The following is a 17,775-nucleotide window of genomic DNA, read 5'->3' on the forward strand; positions in this document are numbered from 1 at the left end:
AGGTGCCCCTCTCAAAAAATGTGTGCAGTATAATCGTGTACTTAAAAGCACCACAGAGTGCTATTTTATCAAGTGTAATTGTAATCATAGTGTAATCAAAACTTCTACGTGTTCCGACGCCCCATTGGCAGTCATGTACCGCCGAGTAAACCTCGCGCCCAATGTAATGAACCAGTGTCAATCGTGAACAATAAAAGTCCAACCCGCACCCCCCGTGCGCGACGTGCGACCCGTAGAAAAACCAAACAGTGTATGTCAATTAACTTAAACAACACAATCAGGAAACAAAATTCACCACCGCCGACGGTTCTAGCGGACCACGCTGGGGCAACGAACCCACGACCACCACACGGTTAGACACCGAGCTAGCCTGGCGCCCTCCCGGAACAGAAAACGCTAAGAAAGCCAGCCACCCCGCTAGGACCTGCGCCCGATCTCGAACACGAGACAGCGGCTGACGGCAACGAAGCATAACGGCCTGAAGGAGCCGGGGAGACACTTGGGTCGACGTCACAGAAGTGTTTGGAACTTTCCGACCTAATTCACGGCAGTTGACTCTTCTCATGTGCTAATTAGGATGACACTAGTTGGCACGCCAACTGTTGTTACCTCCCCTATCATATTTAAAGTTCCTAAAGCTAAGATACTATTTACAGGCCGCCATTTGGAGAATAATATACAACTGACTGTGCTCCAGCACACAATCGGGGTACGAGAGTAGTAGGGGTCTGGGGTTGAACACCTAAAGGCCTAGTTAGGGTATTCTGTAGGTACGATGAAATAAGGGTTAACCACGGCTGTTCTGGCCACCGGAATGCCACACTGACAAATATCACACATGCAGAGACTCTAAAACACTTTTATTACTACTAATTTCACTATCAAAACTACATACTTGTAAAAGCACTGCACAATTGCACTTTCTCAACAATGCTACTTCAGTTTAAAAGTCCGTGTCTGACATCAGGTTAGCTACACTGAATAACTGAAGGGCAGTCCAATCTCGCAGCCTCACCACTCCAGTGCCGAGTTTTATCCACATGGCACCAAGGTCAGCTGATGACTCACTCGCCACTACTCCTCTGCTTCCCCTCCACTGTGCCACCACAGATGTGGGCGAATTTCCCCGAAGTCTACCTCGGGCAGCGCATTCTCTTTATACAATTGTACAGTGCTTCATAATAAAAAACACTTTTAACCATACAAATTCCCTTATTAACTTACTAATATACAGTGTCAGTCTTGAATGTCCCTTTATCCTATTAAGTCAAACACACAGGGTGTCGTAGCTCCATTGAGGTCTCAAATGTCAGGAGGGCAACGGTGTTGCACATCACTTCGATGAAGTAACACAAAGACTATCTATCTCAAGTGGGCTAGATACAAATGTAATTAATGAGTCACTTCAGGGGGCTGAGAAGAGAAGATAAAATATGGAGAGTGATTGGGAGGTGGTAGATGGAAGTTATATAGAAGCAGGATCAAGAAGTGGCGCTCGCTGTGAAAATAATACTTACTAAAAGGTCTAATTTATTGACTTGACGCCAACCGCCGGTGCTCCCTCTGGTCCGCAAAGGTCGTTATGCCACAGCAACACTGGCTCCGAAGTGCGACGAACACGCCCGAGCGTGATCTTCACAAAGTGTAAGAAAGTGCACCGCAACGAACGCCGCGACGACGACAGCGCCCGGCCGGGTGTGGCAATGCGCCTAATTAATCACTTGATTATTTTGTAATTAAAAAACAACCAAATTAATAACAATTTAAAAGAAGGGTTCATGTAAGGGTAATTATGTCTAATTGTCTTATAAGCATATGTTGTGTAATTTGTTTCTAAGTCCAAAACTGGTCGGGTCGGTTTTCCCGCGTTCCACGCGTTTAGGCGCGAGGCCGCCGGGCGGTCTCGCGCTCAGTCTTGAACTCGGGCTCCCAGGGGTCGGACGCTCCGCGAACGTCGGGCCAGCACTTCTAGTTTTCTCTTCAACATTTCAGCAATAGTGTAAGTTTCTACAACCTTTTCATTTAGCTCGGCGCCGACCCCACTTAAGTCGCACGATACTTCGTGCGACACTTGACTTAATATTTAATTCCCGTTAGGGATTTTGTTTTAACGTAATACGTAAGGCCATGTCCAGTTTAAGGACCGCGTAATATTGGCACGCAGTTTTAGGCTCCAGTAGCCAATTAATTGTTACCGTCGAGAATCTTGTGAAAGATTGAATAACTTTCATATTGTAACTTTCTTCATGCTTTAGTGTAATTGGTAACGTGTGTTTTAAGTGACTATCTTGCTACGCATTGAGACTTTACGCGTACGTCGCTCACTGACGTGACTGCATAACTTTTCGAGTCTTTAGTTTTGTCGCAGGCTATACTGCAAACCACCCTAATCACAGGGACTCCGCTATTCGTTAACTTTGCTGTATAATTTGTTGCATCCGCAACTCCGTGACTGTATGTTAAATCTTACTCAGAGACACGTAGCCACAGCTTCAACCCATCGGTCCACTTTGCAATCTATCCTGGTCGCGCATATTATTCGCCGGCGTTACGTGTGTCACAGCGGTACGACAACGGACGCGGCCAGTAAAAGGACCATCCAGTGTATCGACGTTGAATAAAGTGCAGTGTTCTGATAATCTGTTCATTAATTATTTTTAAGGCGTCCTGGGTGGCCTAAACAGCCCAGGTAATTTCTGAACGTAATTTTCAAACTCCGAGACGCACTCCTGCCTGCAGCCACGAGGCCGAACCCCCGTTAAAAACCCTGAGATATTTCACATTATTAATAATAAATTTAAAAGCTAAAGACAGGCAGCGGGAGTGGCGTCAGACTTAGATGCTGGAAGATGGCCTTTAGAGAACAGAGTTAGGCTTAAGAGTAGAGAGAGTGATAATAATTAGGTACAGATGAAACACTGATTCAGCATGGAGCAAATTATGCATCAGAGGACATGTGACAGGTTATAGAATTGCAGGAGGAGGTGGAGTGAATTCAGTTTACTAATGTGCCTGAAGTAATGATGATGGGCTGGAGGGTAAGAAACAGCGAATGTAGCGAAAATCATGTTTTGCGTAGACCAGATGCACAGCAGCAGAGCTGATTCTAAACTCACTATCATTCGTGTGTGTTTGTGAGAGCAGGAACAGATGAGTACTGGATTAAAAATGTACAGTGCAGCCGTTATACGTAACTGTGGCTATACCATGGCTGTGATGAATTGAGCAAGTGTACCAGAAACAATCCATGCTCGTTGCACTGGTAGAATGCAGGATTAAACACATCTGTTCGTGCATGCAGGTGGAGATGCTGGAAGGTACTCTAGATACAGCATGGGAAAGAAATGTGGGGAGGGAAAATGTGTTTGGCCAAGCTTGTGACGGGGAAAGAAAATTATATACTAACCAAAAATTATAGCAGCAAAATCATAAATAGGTTATGTACCCAAAATTACAAATTAATGGCACAACATAATCCTCCCTTTGTACTTACGATACTATGTGCCTGGTGGCATACACCTAGGCAGTTATGATCGTTACTTCAAATTATCCTTTTCAGTTATCGATATCATCTTCAATTTTTAGGACTGAAGTATTATGCTAAGTAAATTATCAAAATTCTGCAGTGCTAGTTGCTAGGATGCTCGTGTAAAATACCCACAACTATAAAGCATTAATTGAAAAGATTAAATTGTATTTTTATTACATAACTTACCTTCCTGGTAGTTATCGGGTTGAGAAGAGCATATTGTATGTTTTTGGGAGTGCTAAATGTTTCGAATACACATGTCAAATATTCATACACTTGTAGGCTTAAAATACATATTTTAACATCGTGGTTCAAAAAAATTTAGGCTTCGCTTTGGTGTTTTTATTTTAAGCTAACATTTTTGGCCAAGTATTTCAACTGAATCAATTTGACACCGGTCCGGCTGCCTCCCTGTCAAATATATCAAGTTTTTGCGGAATGGGTCTCGGGGTTTGGGTTCGACCAAGTGGCGGGAGGCAGGGACGTGTCCGTAGAGGTGATCCTTGGGCTGTTTAGACCACCCAAGACACCTTACACTACAAATGATACACTCTGCTACGTGAAGTGTGGTTTTTATTACATATCATGCTGCTATCCATCCCCTGGCCGCGACTGTTCGTGGCTAGTGAGCTCTGCGCGTGTACGACTGTTCGGTGATGACCTCGCTTATAATTGTGAGAGGGGGAGTTTGAAGAGAACAGTATGTGGCGGACGTTGCTGCTGTTATGGCGCTAGGCGCGCGACGGCTGCTAAGACCTGCGCGGTGATGCATGGCCAGTGGTGTTGTAACTCACGCTCTAGATGAGGTTGCAGAATTGGCGCGAAGGTGGCCTCTTAATGTTGCGCGAAGACGACCAGCCTCTCCGAGCTCCCGGTGGATACTGACTCCCTCGTGTAGCATGGCGCTACAGCAGGCCTGCTAATTGCGCGCCGGAAGCGCAGCGCGTGGGGAACAGACGCTGCCAAGTTTAGGACATATTCGCACGTTGAACAATTGCATTAATAAATAAAAACTTTGGATGAATTATACTTTACATAGTTTATGTCTGTGAGAGAAAATAAGTGCCCTTGAATGCTATAGTCCAGTGGAAGCACATTGCCACACCCGGCGGAGTGCTTCCGCCGAGGTGGCCGGTAGTGGTGCTATCTGCCGGTCGTTCGGTGCACTCACACTCGTTGCACAATGTTGCATGCGCGGGCGTGTTCTTGGCACACGGCTTTGAGAGGCGTCGGAGAGGCATCGCGGCCTGTGCGACTAAGAGGCGCACTATCGGCTGGCGTCAAATTGTCTTACATATAATAGTTAATTTATTGTAATGATAACATTCTGAAATGTTTTTATTTATATCAAACTATAAATTTAAAACTTTCCAAGCAAAAGACGACATAACTTTTTCTCCTTTAAGAAAATATAGTGCAGAATAGAGCAGAATAGAGCAGTGGAATAGAACGTTTCGCAGATTTTTTCCCTCTTCATATTATTCGTTCGTTGTAGTTATCGTTATTAAACAAAAAAAAAAGAAAATAAAGCCTATATTTGTTTTTTACAAGTTTGTTGACTTAAATCGTGAAAGTACATTTAATTGTAGTTTAGCAGAAGCTGTTGAATTTTGATATAAAATGCTTCAGGATACTACCAAACGAATTGTTTTTCTGACAGGTCCACCAGGTACGAATTTAGAGTATTAACCATTCATTATTAAAAAAAAATTTGGATACCAGTTTACAAAAAATTACGACAAAAGTGTTTTTAAGAAGTCCTGATTATCAGTGTACGTTAAGACTTTTAAAATTGTCAAATACATATAGTTTTGTTTGAAAGTGAGATTAGTAGATTAATTGTAATGGAAATATCACAATTATTAAGGATAATACGATGAAATAAGTCGTGTACATTACTTGCTTGGAGATATTTCAAGATACAATGGAAAATAAAACAATTGGGCAGGAAGCAAGATTTGAACCTAGGCCTACAGAATGTTTATTTAGTATACTTAACTCCCTACCTGTTTTTTGAGGGGTAGGGGGAGTACAGGTATGACCATGTTGCCAGTAGCACAGTGAGTGTTGAAGATGTAGGCAAATATTGTAGTAGGACAATATAGAAAACTCTGGCCTTTTAACATGGCGGATGCTGGCATCACCTGACTGCAGCAATCCTAGCGGCTCATCTTGAAGAACGCCAGTGAAATTCAAATTCCCTTAACAGATTTTCTCCTGTAGATTAATGAATTTACACTTATGTTTATATGAAAACAGTGTATTCATAAAACAAACAAGATTTCATAATCTACAAAAATTTATTGATTGGTAATACTCGGACATCACTGCTTTTTAGAACGGAAAGAAAATGTGCAAAACATATTTTTAACACACTACACACGTCCCTAAATTTATTCCAAAGGGATGTTTTCATAATTAATACTAGTTTGTGAAAAAATAAAATTTTTATATTTAACTTACAATACTGGTTCTCTTATGCTGCCGCCACCATTCATTATTTACCCATAATAAATAGGAATACTGTATATGTTTTCCATATACTAGAGACATTCCTGAATTAACCCTACAAGGAAGGTTTCTAATTCCTACAGGTTTGTGTAAAAAAATAACAGTTTAACATTACAATACATATGTATTCACGCAATCGCCGACATTCATTGGTTATGTTTAGGCTACGCATGTGTTTTTTTTATAACTTTAGTCAATGTAGGTGTTGTAATAATGAAATTTGTTTAAATAATGACTTGTATTGCAGTTGTCAGGAATTTTTAATGCTTGTATTTCATGTTTGTTGTTTTATTAGAATAAGTATGTAATTGTATTATGAACTTTGTTTTGTTACATTGCATTTAAAGTATGTATTATTTTGAGTGACATTGTAATGAACGTGTCTAGTGGGAGCCTAAAATTCGAATTGAATTATTAACATCATTTTTTGTAAGAAATATGTGCTGTGCACTGAAGTAGCTGACACATTGAATTTTGCAGTCTTTCCAAGGAATTCTTTGATTACAGCCGTCGTATATTCTGGTGTTCATTATGGCTGATGTTTCATGTAGGTATCCAAGTTTATCCCTGGATCCTGAAGGCTTAATTTTGATGGCATAATCCTGTTGACTTGATCCGGTGGTACATGATGCCTGCTGTTTTAGTTCAGTATGTTAAAAGATCCTAATGGCATGAACCTGTTGGCTTGATCCTGTGGTACATGATGCTTGCTGTTTTAGCCCAGTACGTCAGAAGATCCTGCACATAAAAGAAATTGCAAAATAAGAAAGAATTATGATTGTAGGTTGAAAAAAATTCCTTTCTATTCAACTTATGATCATAATTCATTCATTATTATATGACAATATTATTTTAATGTACAGGATCTTCCAATGTACTGAATTAAAATAGCAAGCATAATGTACCACAGGATCAAGCCAACAGGATAATGCCATCAGGGTCTTCAATGTAGGTACTGAATTAAAACAGCAAGCATCATGTACCACAGGATAAAGCTTTCAGGATCTAGTAATAAACTTCAATATATTTAACAAAAAAATTAGTGTATTTTTAATTTTCCATAGTTGGCCACAGTTGTGTTAAATAAAGAGATACACAATTGCGGGTAAACAATGAATTATGGTGGCAGTGTGAAAACAGGTATTGTAATGTAAGTTTTTAACTGTTATTTTTAACAAACCAGAAGGAAGTAGGAAACCATCCCTTCAGGGTAAATGAGACGTGTGTAGTGTGTGAAAACCTTGCTTTCAAATTTTTTTTCTTTCCATTCTAAAAAGCTCCTATATTCGATTATTGCCTATTGATTTAACATCATGAAAAAGGACCTAACATTGAACATGAGACAGATCATACCACGTTTTAACAATGAAACACACTTAACTTTAAACCAGAATTTTTGTAAATCAATTAATATGTTTGTAATAATTTTGTTAAACATGATAAAATTGATATCGCAATGCTATTTAGCAGTCATTAAATAGATTTAGAGAAATTTTCATAATACTGTTTTTCAGAATTTTATTTAATTTTTTAGAAGAGCAGCTATTCTAGAAAATTAGTATTTACTTAATATTTACAAAAGTTATTTAAAAAAAGTATATATATATATATATATATATTATATATATAATATATATATATATAATATATAATATATATATATATATAATATATAATATATATATATATATATAAATTTTACTTATTAAAATGATTAAATGTTTCAGATATGTAACTTCTTTACTTCATACTCAGTAATTTAATTTAGTTATTTGTTTCTATAAAGGTTGTTGACATTTTCACATTTAGATGTAGGTAACCAATAACAATATTCCTCTTATTTTAAATGTTAGTAGTACAACATTTCACCAAGAGGTACAAAAATTCCACTCTAAGGGATGGGAAAGGGTAATAGGGGTGGTTTTTATGAATCTTATGTAGAAGGTGACACTCCTCTTGTTTTGAAGGTCGAGAGTGCAAAATTTCATCAAGCTTGGAATAAAACTTTAAATTTTTATTAAAAAAAAAATTAAAATAAACAGAAACTCTTCTTTAAATGTGTGTGTGTGTGTGTATATATATATATACATACATATATATACATACATATATATACATATATATATATTCATGTATATATATATATATATATATATATATATATATATATATATACATATTCATGTATATATATATATATATATATATATATATATATATATATATATATACACACACACACATATTCATGTATACCCAATCAATCATTTTGAATATATTTATACGATTTATTTTTATTTGTCAGTAAAAAATTGTTATACCTATGTCTACCTAGTGTAAAGTAACAAATACAATGTACTCACCTGTGTATTTAAAGTTATTATTACACTTCAGATAACAAGTAATAATATGATTTGCTTCAATTATGGTGTTAAAGTGTAAAAATGATTCATTTAAGAAAATTTAAAAGAGTACCTAATGGAACAGGATTTGATCCCACGAGTTTTTAATTATCACTTATGCACAATACTAAATATACCTACCAATCTATAATGATACTAAAATATTGGGTTATTAATTTCGTAACCTCAAAATTATGATAAATATTTAGGTTGCTATTATTTCTTTGTGTGACGATAACAGTCTATAAAATTTATTCCAGAATATTTTTGCTACCACAGAGATTTATTTGGCACACCGATACAATATGTCCTGAGTTAATGTCGGCACACGCAGATGATTTCGGCACCAACGCACCAAAATAAATTTAACTTCAAAAAACTACTTTTGAGCAGTTATCAACATCGTAATTGTTATAACCAAACATTGCACAAAATTTTCCAGCCATAATAAATAATTACAACTGCATAAAACTGGGGAAAAAACATACATTCTAAATTGCCAAAATACCCTTGTCGCAAATGCGCTAATGCAGTAGGATCAGGCGCTTTCGCTAGAATGCACTCCATAACATTCTCCAGTTTTTTCTACAACTTTTCCTATAGTGTCCTATTAAAATATTTGGTGTAGGTTTTCACAGATTATATTTCTATATTTTGTTTGTTAAACTTAAATGTAACAATAGCAGTATTAAGTAGTTTTTTTTAAACTGAATACTTTAATTGGTCATGGATACCATAACATTAAAACACACCATGTCTTGTTTTGTTTTTTCATATTCATATTGCTACAAAATGCAGTGTTAAATGTTTGAAAAGATGCATATTATGTATATTTTAATTCATTCATACATACCTATGTTTGGTGATAAAGTTTTGCAGAAGTGTAACAATTTCTTCTCTTAAATTGTAGGTATCGGTAAAACCACCGTGGTTAAGAAAATATGCAGTATGTTGGCGGAAAGAAGCATTCCAGTGGGTGGCTTTTACACAGAAGAGTTACGGGAAGGCCCTCGAAGGGTTGGATTTGACATCGTCACTTTCAAGGGGAAAAGAGGGGTTTTGGCGAGAATACAGTAAGCCAACCTGTTCACTTGAGTCATGAGGTGGTGTTCAGTAACTTATCTTCCGTACTGATCGGCAGGTGCCAGTGTCTTTGGCATTAAGGCCCAGTTTTGCCTGTCATGTTAGCTTCATTTAACACTTACAAGACTAGCAAATCTTGCACTGCTTAATGTATCCGACAATCATTTTTTTATTTTTAAAATTTCCTATAGTGATAACATTTTCATAGTTGCATATAAGTCTGCTACATGGTTATAAACCTTGAAATTTGTTGTTGCAGTTGTAACTTGCATCAAATACAAGAATTGTCCTGAAAGTGTTAATGTGAAAATTACCATAAATAATTGTATTTTAAAACTGAGGATTGTCTTTTCGTGAGAAAAACCAGTAAAAAAGAAAAAGATTTTCTTCCAAAAATGTGTGTGTATATATTATATAAGTGTGTGTTCCACGAGTAGTCTTGTGCTCTGCATCCAAGCTCAGCTGTGCTTCTGAGCACTATTTTTTTTTTTGCCTCTTTCTCGGTTATCCATTGACATTGTTCACACTGTTCCTCTACCCCAATGCACCAATACAATATCTTTAGCTCAATGTGTTGACCACTTCGTGTAGTTGTGACTGTGTAGATATTTACCAAGTCAATGTGCCACATCCGTGAAAGTTGGCAGGAGTGCAATCACAGTATTATTATTTTTTTTTAAGAGAAGTCTAATTAAATAAAAATACAAACTTTTGGATGGCACCATCTAAATTGACATTAGTATAATTTGTTACTTGGTTTTGTATTTTTTTTAACAATAAAGGTTTTTTTTAATGTATATACAGGATTTGATTTTTTATTTTTAAATCAAGAGTTTTATGTATGCATACACAGTTTGTTCAGAAATTGCCGGGCATAAATTTAATGGGTTGCAGGGAAAGCTAAAACAAGCAATTTTTGTTACGGAACATTTGTTCGTGAATTCAACTGTGGAAACTTACAGGTGCCAACAGAAGCACATTGTGGCCGAGAGGACGTGCAATCGCAGTGCATTGATGTTCAGAAGCTCCGCGGGAAGCAGGCAGACAGAGTTAGCCGTAAGCACTAGCAACCGGCAGTCTGCTGTGTCACACTGCGTGGTATGGCCTGGTTTCAGACAGTCACTAGCTAAGCCTTAGCAGGTGGTCTTACTCTGTATCTGTCTGTTGTGAAAGAAGCCTCAGTAAAAGCGCTACGCTTCTCGTACACCATGTGAATATCGTCCATATTCGTGAATGTAATGTTCACCATGTCTTTTTTGTTCATTAATTTTCTGATAGCAGCACCGTACTCACTAAACCATCAACACTGTGCTAATGGCCCAAATTCAAACGTTTAAAAATTACCACCAACCGTCGACTTTGCTGCAATTTACGGACATACTGTATAATATTACCAGCGCGTATGTTATTTATAATTAGTTTTTTTTAAATTTTTTGAAATATTTAAGTAGTTTCTAACCATAGCGACACTAGTGCCAGAGCACACCCTAGTGCCAATCGCAGCCGTTCTTGCCCCAGTCACTTCCGCCTCAGAAAGAGTAGACCCAACCCTCCTTGCGTTGTGAAGCAAGCTGACCAAGTGGCAAGGTCCAGTATCCCAAATATACCAATCAAATGCCTTTAGGAAACTTGTACAGCTGAAGATGATTCGTTTCAGTGATGTGCACATTAAATAAAATTATTAGGGAAACCTACTCTACACGTTTTCATCCTATAAAGTGCGAGAGTTGGCATGACATGCCTCTCGCCTCGACAGCCCACTTCTGTAATGACTATGTGTGAGTACAGAATCCCCATCACTTAGAGCAGGGCAGGTTTTTGGCATTTTTAAGACATACGTAAGTGACATCACAAGATAGCCTCCAGCTGGGTATCAATGGCCGTTATATCACATATAGCTGTGCCTAGCACCGAAACATGCTCTCTCCCGAGACCCTTTACAATCCATCATTAAATTACTTCTGCTCTCCCACCACATATCATAAACATTTGTGCCAACTCCCTTGGCCTCAGCCTAACCTTTGAATATATATACTGTATAGAAGTCGCGAGTGTATAGGATTTACTCTACGTTTTTCAGAAGCGTATGAAGAGCAGCTTGGGAACTTCACCGCTGCAGTGCGCTGCCGTAACGCCCTGTATCGTCTTAGTTGTTATGTACACGTTAGAGCGCAGCACTGTCGCCCGCTGTCATTCCCCGCACCCCCCATCTATCATTCACTGCAGCTCAAAGTCGTTCAACAGGAGGGGGAAGGGGTGTTTGTAAGAGTTCGACACTTGTCCGCTAGGGACCACCACAAGTCGATGCCCTAGAGATGGTGGCGATTGCGGCGGTGAATTAACCAACTACCTCAAAACCGTATTAGAAATTTTAACCTGGGCTGGCAACTTCTATACAGTATATATATTCAAAGGCCTAACGGTGAAATAAGTTTGCAATGTCAGTTTCAGTGACATCTTGCAGGAGATTAGAAGATATACTCAGTTATTTCAGTATGCTGATGTTTTATTAAGGAAAACAATATATACCTATAGAAAAGTATACACACCCACTTTATGTCACCTAGTAAATAGTTAAAATGATTAATTACTTTAACTTAGATGCATGCAAATGTCCATTTTCAATGGTTTGTTGTGAGAAAATTTAGAGTTATGTTTGTGAAAAAAGGTACTTAAGTAGGCAGACCTCTGATTGAAATTATGTATACATTCTTTGATCAACAAAAATAGTGAGAACTTAGAACAGCGTGAAATGTCAAGGAAAATAGTCACTTAAGTCTATTAAACCTAGAAGGTTCAGCAACACAAGATACAGTTGCTGTAATGAAGACAGTAGCTGTTTGTTAGCATTAAGAAGTTGGAGAATACTTCCTCATAGTTTGCCCAGCTCTTCCCGTGTCATTTTGCTGACCTGTCATTTTGATGTGTTTCAGAGACGGTATGGACAACAGCATTTCCCGATATCAGGTTGGCCAGTACAAAGTTGATAAGAATTCATTTGAATCACTTGCACTCCCAGTATTTAATGACCAAGTAAGTTAATTGAATGTATTGTCATGCCACATATGCGTTCAGTTCCAACTGTCCTGCAGCAAGGTTTCTGAAGTCTGTGCAACAATTACAGTAATGGAGATTGCAAAATTGGTTGTAAATGACAGGAGTCTAATAGTACAGCAATTTTAAATTTATTTAATGGTAGATTATTTCATCTTTGCAATCGTTTCATTCCAGATTTTACAGTTTCATCAGTTTGTACAATGCAGTGCTTCTTAGTAGCACTCACATTGTATGTCACTCATTTACTATCAAAAATAATTAATTTAATAATAATGCCTAGTAAAATAAATAATGCCTAATGCTTAATTTAATAGAAAATTTAATTAGCTTTACCAGGAAAACATGTGAGCAACTATAAATAAATTACTGTCATTCATCTCTGCTAGCTCAACCACTATTGACAGCTATCAGACTGCTACCTTCTACTAGGATACGAGTGATTTGTTTAAAGAAATCAGAATGTGTCCACTTGTTTGCTGCTGGATGTATACACAGTAAACTCTTGATTGTGTTAACTGAGAGCTACTGGATGCGACGGATAATTGACATTCCGTAAAGAAACCAAAATAATCAGTTTCACTGTAAGGGCTGTGAGGGCTGCCTTTGAATTTTGGTCACACCATATATTTGTCTTAAGTAGATTTTTTGATCACAAGTAAAGTCTTTGTGTTCTGTGTCTCAGCTTCTTAGAATCTAAATACGACACAGGGCACTGTGTCGCCATGTGGTTCTCTGTCTGCTACAGGAGGGGAAGGGAAGCAGTTGCCTCCTCCTCTCCCCTTCCAATTGTATTTAATTATTCTACCCCTTAGTGGCAAGTAAGTCTTTCTTCCCAGTTCCTTGTCCTTTCAAAAAACTAGCACACTTATTACAGTCAGAGAGAAACTAGTGTCAAGCTGGAGGAACATAAGCAGCACTTAAATTACTCCAATTCTTTGAGGTTTGCTTTTTACAGACCTAACACAGGAAAGTTTCCATAAATCCAAGACAGATGCTGCAATATATGCACGTCTTGCGGAATGATGGCTAGTGTTTGTCGTGTGAAATGTTGCAGTCAAAAGCATGGGAAATAAATAGCATGTGAAAAACGACATTGTTGGGGAACAGTTTCATCAGGAAAACCTGTCGTGATACACATGAAGATTGCCTTTTCAAGCGTTGCTAGTTCACTGGCATGTGCAGCAGCCAAAGAGGGAATGTTAACTCAACACTGCTCAAAATAAGATTGCGCACGCTAACAAAATTTGCACACACAAGTTGTGGCTAGTTTATTTTTTAGATTTTTCCAGTGTCCCTCCTACCAGCCAGTCTCCGGGTGCCTGCCGGACTAACAGAGCGTGAAACAAACACGTTTCAATTGTGACAAATGTATCAGCTGAGATGGTGGGAAATAAGGAACAAGGGTTGGACCAAAGAACTTTCCCGACAAACGCAGTGGTTAAAAATATAGAACTGAGTGTGCCGTAGTGCTTTAGAATATATCACACTAATAATGGAACTAAATTAGATCACGGATAACTTGAAAACAGGATAATCTCCAAGTTTACTCTCTATGTGTGTGCACAATAATAACTCTTCTTGACAATAACTACATTATGGAGTTCTGCAATTAGGTTCTTATCACCTCTACATTTCAACATATTTGTTAATACTATCACTGAGGATCTGCATAATTCCACTGACCTTATTTTTGCAGATGACTTAGTTATTAACATTTCTTTTGGAAAGATTTCTTCAATTGATGGTTGTTTCCTACTCCAAAAAGATATTATTGTAATTGATAAATCAAACAAAATAAATCTTGTTGCACTTAAAGGAAAAAATAACTTTTATAAGGGAACTGCACCCAGTTAGGTATAAGTTACTATAACACAAATTTACAACACTTATATCATCAAACGTCTTGAAATCATTTAAGACTATAAACTATCCTTTCATCAGCGTGTCAACTCTTTTCTTTCCAGTTCCTGTAGAATCCTAGCACTAATTAAATCTCTCACCTTTGAAGCTACAGATACTGATTATATTCTTACTCTTTAAATTAACTGTTAACACGTTCTTGACAATATTAGACTATAGTAACACAGTTTAATAGTTGCTTAGTCTCCATGAAAGGCTTTATAGGTTAATTACAAACTGAAACTAGTCCAACATTTCTATTTGACTATTTTGTGTTTTTTAAGGAAAAAATGTATATAAACTCAATAGCCATCTTATATCGAAATAAATTTCTGATTTAACTTCTGGCATGGCTATAAAATGTTATGTTTACCTACTTTTCATTTCCATTTTATCAAAATTGTACGAGTATTTGATTTTTTTATTAGTGTAGTATTAGATACTCTGTGCTTATCAGTTGTATGTATGTATATTGTCCAATGCTTGTTTTTAGGTGTGTGTTTTGTTCGTATCAGAAAAAGTTTAGAACTGTTTATAAGCATGTTTCAGAAAATTAATAAATAATAAAATGTGTTGTAATGCCAATTGCTACAGATCATTAATAAACACATTTCATTTTCAAACAAAAGGTTTTCTTCTTTTGTTCAAGAAAATTAAAATTGCTTAAACAATAATATTACTTTGAATATTTTACGAGACTGAAGTAAAAATATGGCTGTTGTGATATGTGTGCACGACTGAACACCTACTTGACAAAGTCATTGGGTATAATGGGGAAGGCGGGGGAACCCTGGAAATCTGATCAGCACGTGGAAATGTCTTCCACAATTTCAGTTATGTTTCCCACTGTGAAAAGTTCAGAGTTGTACCTGCCAAGAATCTAAACCAGATCCTTTGGTGGGAGGTGACCACCAACAGCCTCATTAAGCTAATAAAAGGTAAAAATAACGAAACAAAATTGAATAAGATTTAATATAAAAATATGTTATGCTTGGGGGCTTGAGGAAATGAGACATTATTATTGTGGACTCTACCAGTTGGTAACTACTCTATGTGCTTAAATAATTAAATTATGCTTCTGGGGGTTAAGATTGGGCATACAAACGTTCCCCCTGTTCAATAGTATCCTAACATAACAAAATTATATATTATTTACTAACTGTACCTGGTCATGCATTGCTGTGGCTCAGTCTGGTTAAATGGACAATTTTTTTCTTTTCTAATATGTTAGGAGTAGGTACAACACATATCTTGATACATGCCCCTCTATGTATATATTTTTCTATCTATATCCCTCACACTATCTCTCTGTACATCTGTATGTCTCCCTCTCTATATGTGTCTAACTTCCTACCTATATCTCTATCGTTACAAAACAGAAGACAAAGCACACATTCATTTGTTTAAATATTCTATTCTATATTTCTATATTTTTACCTGTCACATGTGTATTCAAATGCAACGTTAACAAAATTTCATAGCATTTGGTGAAGAACTTTCATAGATTTAAGATTTTGAACAAACATACATTTACATTTTTATTTATATAGATATATAAATTTTAGACAAATCACCTGGATAAAGATTGATTATTTTAATCATAAAATGAATAGGTAAATTTCATTCTAAATAAATACTTTTATTTTTAGTTTTTTTTTTAATATATTAAATTTTTAAAATCTACATATTATTAGCACTATAATTGTCTAATTTCTTAGTTTTTTTCCCCCTTTGCTTGTTTCATTTCTCCATGGGTTTTTGTTATTGTTCTGTTTTGTTGATTATGATATTCATTTAGTTGTTATCCCACTGATTGTATTTGTTACTTATGTCATCCTTGTGTACTCTTGCATACTATAAACAGTTTTCTAAACTGTTTGTGGGCATGTCACAAATCAATAAATGAAATAAATATAGGTTAGCAAAGTTATTCTTAGTTAAATTTGTGTGTATTTACTTGACAAGAGCTATGAGATGTGTGAAGCACAAGTGGAAATGGTACCAAAAATGGCATTGAAATTCCTCAAAGTGAGCGTTGAGTATGAGAGTATGCAACTATCATATTTTCCTGTCCTTGCTAGCTGTTTGAAGAGGTTGTAGAATGTCTGTACCAGTAAAGATATTTTCCCCTGTGCAGGACTCCGTTGTTCTCGTGTTGGATGAAATTGGCAGGATGGAGTTATTTAGTGATGAATTTAAGAAAAAAGTGAAAGAAGCTGTCGAAACCCCTAACAGAGTTATTCTTGCCACAATCCCCATAGCCAAAGGAAGACCTCTGTCGTTCGTAGAAGAGCTGAGATGCCATCGTAGTGCTAAACTGTTCACAGTAAGTATGGCTCGAACGGTAAAGCCAGAAACGTTAATGCTGTGGCAAGATATTTGTTTTTCAAAGTGCAGTGCTGAAAAGAAATTTAAGTTGCATGGTTCAAAATACTTGATTGAATACTTTTTTTGATTAAAACTCAGCACAAATGATTACTACACACACTTGCAACTGAATAAGTGACATTATGTAAATATAAGTTGGTACTACTGCATCACATGACAATGCACTTCACCTATTAGCACCTACCTCCTTTACTTATGACTGCCATACCTTGACCATGCATTTCTTACTGCTTAAAGTGTTATGTGAGCAAAGCTCACTCATTTCTAACTCATCCACTTTGTTTTTAGGTGGATTGCAACAACAGGGATTGTCTGCCTCAGCAAGTTTTGGAGACTCTGCAGACAGTATTATTTGTCTAATAAATGCATTTTATCACATGAAACGTAACAAATAATGAAACATCTTGAGAGTTAAGGCTACGTGGTGCACAAACTTTTTGTGATGGATATTTGTACATAAATGTTGATTGTAACTAAAAAAAATTTACCAAAAGAGGTATTATAACTACATACTCAATTGTGTGTCATTTGACTCACTTTATTGTTTCTTTTATATGTAATATTAAATTAAAAATAATTTATTACAGTGCCAAATGTTAGATATTTTCATTCTTGACAAAATGTATTTGTACGTAACAGTTGGGACATTACTTGTAGCTGTGCTGCGAGTGGTCTTTACGAGCTCTAGTCAACAACAGGTCAGTCAAAATAACAATCAGTTTTCCCCGCAGACAGGTGCAGTGGGCAAAGGATTTGATGGACGGGGGGTGCCAGGCTAATAAATAAAAAGTGTCGGCAAGCATTCACTAATAAAGCACTTCATGAATCAACATCAAAACATTATTGTTGACAATACAATCAATCATGTATAAATTACACAATCTATTGTATTACCTGAAAATAATG

The 17,775-nt window shown here is 36.7% G+C and overlaps 1 protein-coding gene across 1 annotated transcript; it reads left to right on the top strand.

The window, feature by feature from the left end:
- The first annotated feature begins 4,988 nt into the window (after window positions 1–4,988).
- LOC134535825 (cancer-related nucleoside-triphosphatase) lies at window positions 4,989–17,463 on the top strand. The gene is made up of 5 exons (XM_063375122.1): window positions 4,989–5,198; window positions 9,353–9,515; window positions 12,459–12,558; window positions 16,619–16,807; window positions 17,158–17,463. The coding sequence occupies exons 1-5, from the start codon at window positions 5,150–5,152 to the stop codon at window positions 17,227–17,229; spliced, it is 573 nt and encodes a 190-aa protein (XP_063231192.1). The 5' UTR covers window positions 4,989–5,149; the 3' UTR covers window positions 17,230–17,463.
- The last annotated feature ends 312 nt before the right edge of the window (window positions 17,464–17,775 follow it).

This window comes from Bacillus rossius, chromosome 10 (genome assembly GCF_032445375.1).
Source record: "Bacillus rossius redtenbacheri isolate Brsri chromosome 10, Brsri_v3, whole genome shotgun sequence".
Taxonomy (NCBI): Eukaryota; Metazoa; Arthropoda; class Insecta; order Phasmatodea; family Bacillidae; genus Bacillus; species Bacillus rossius.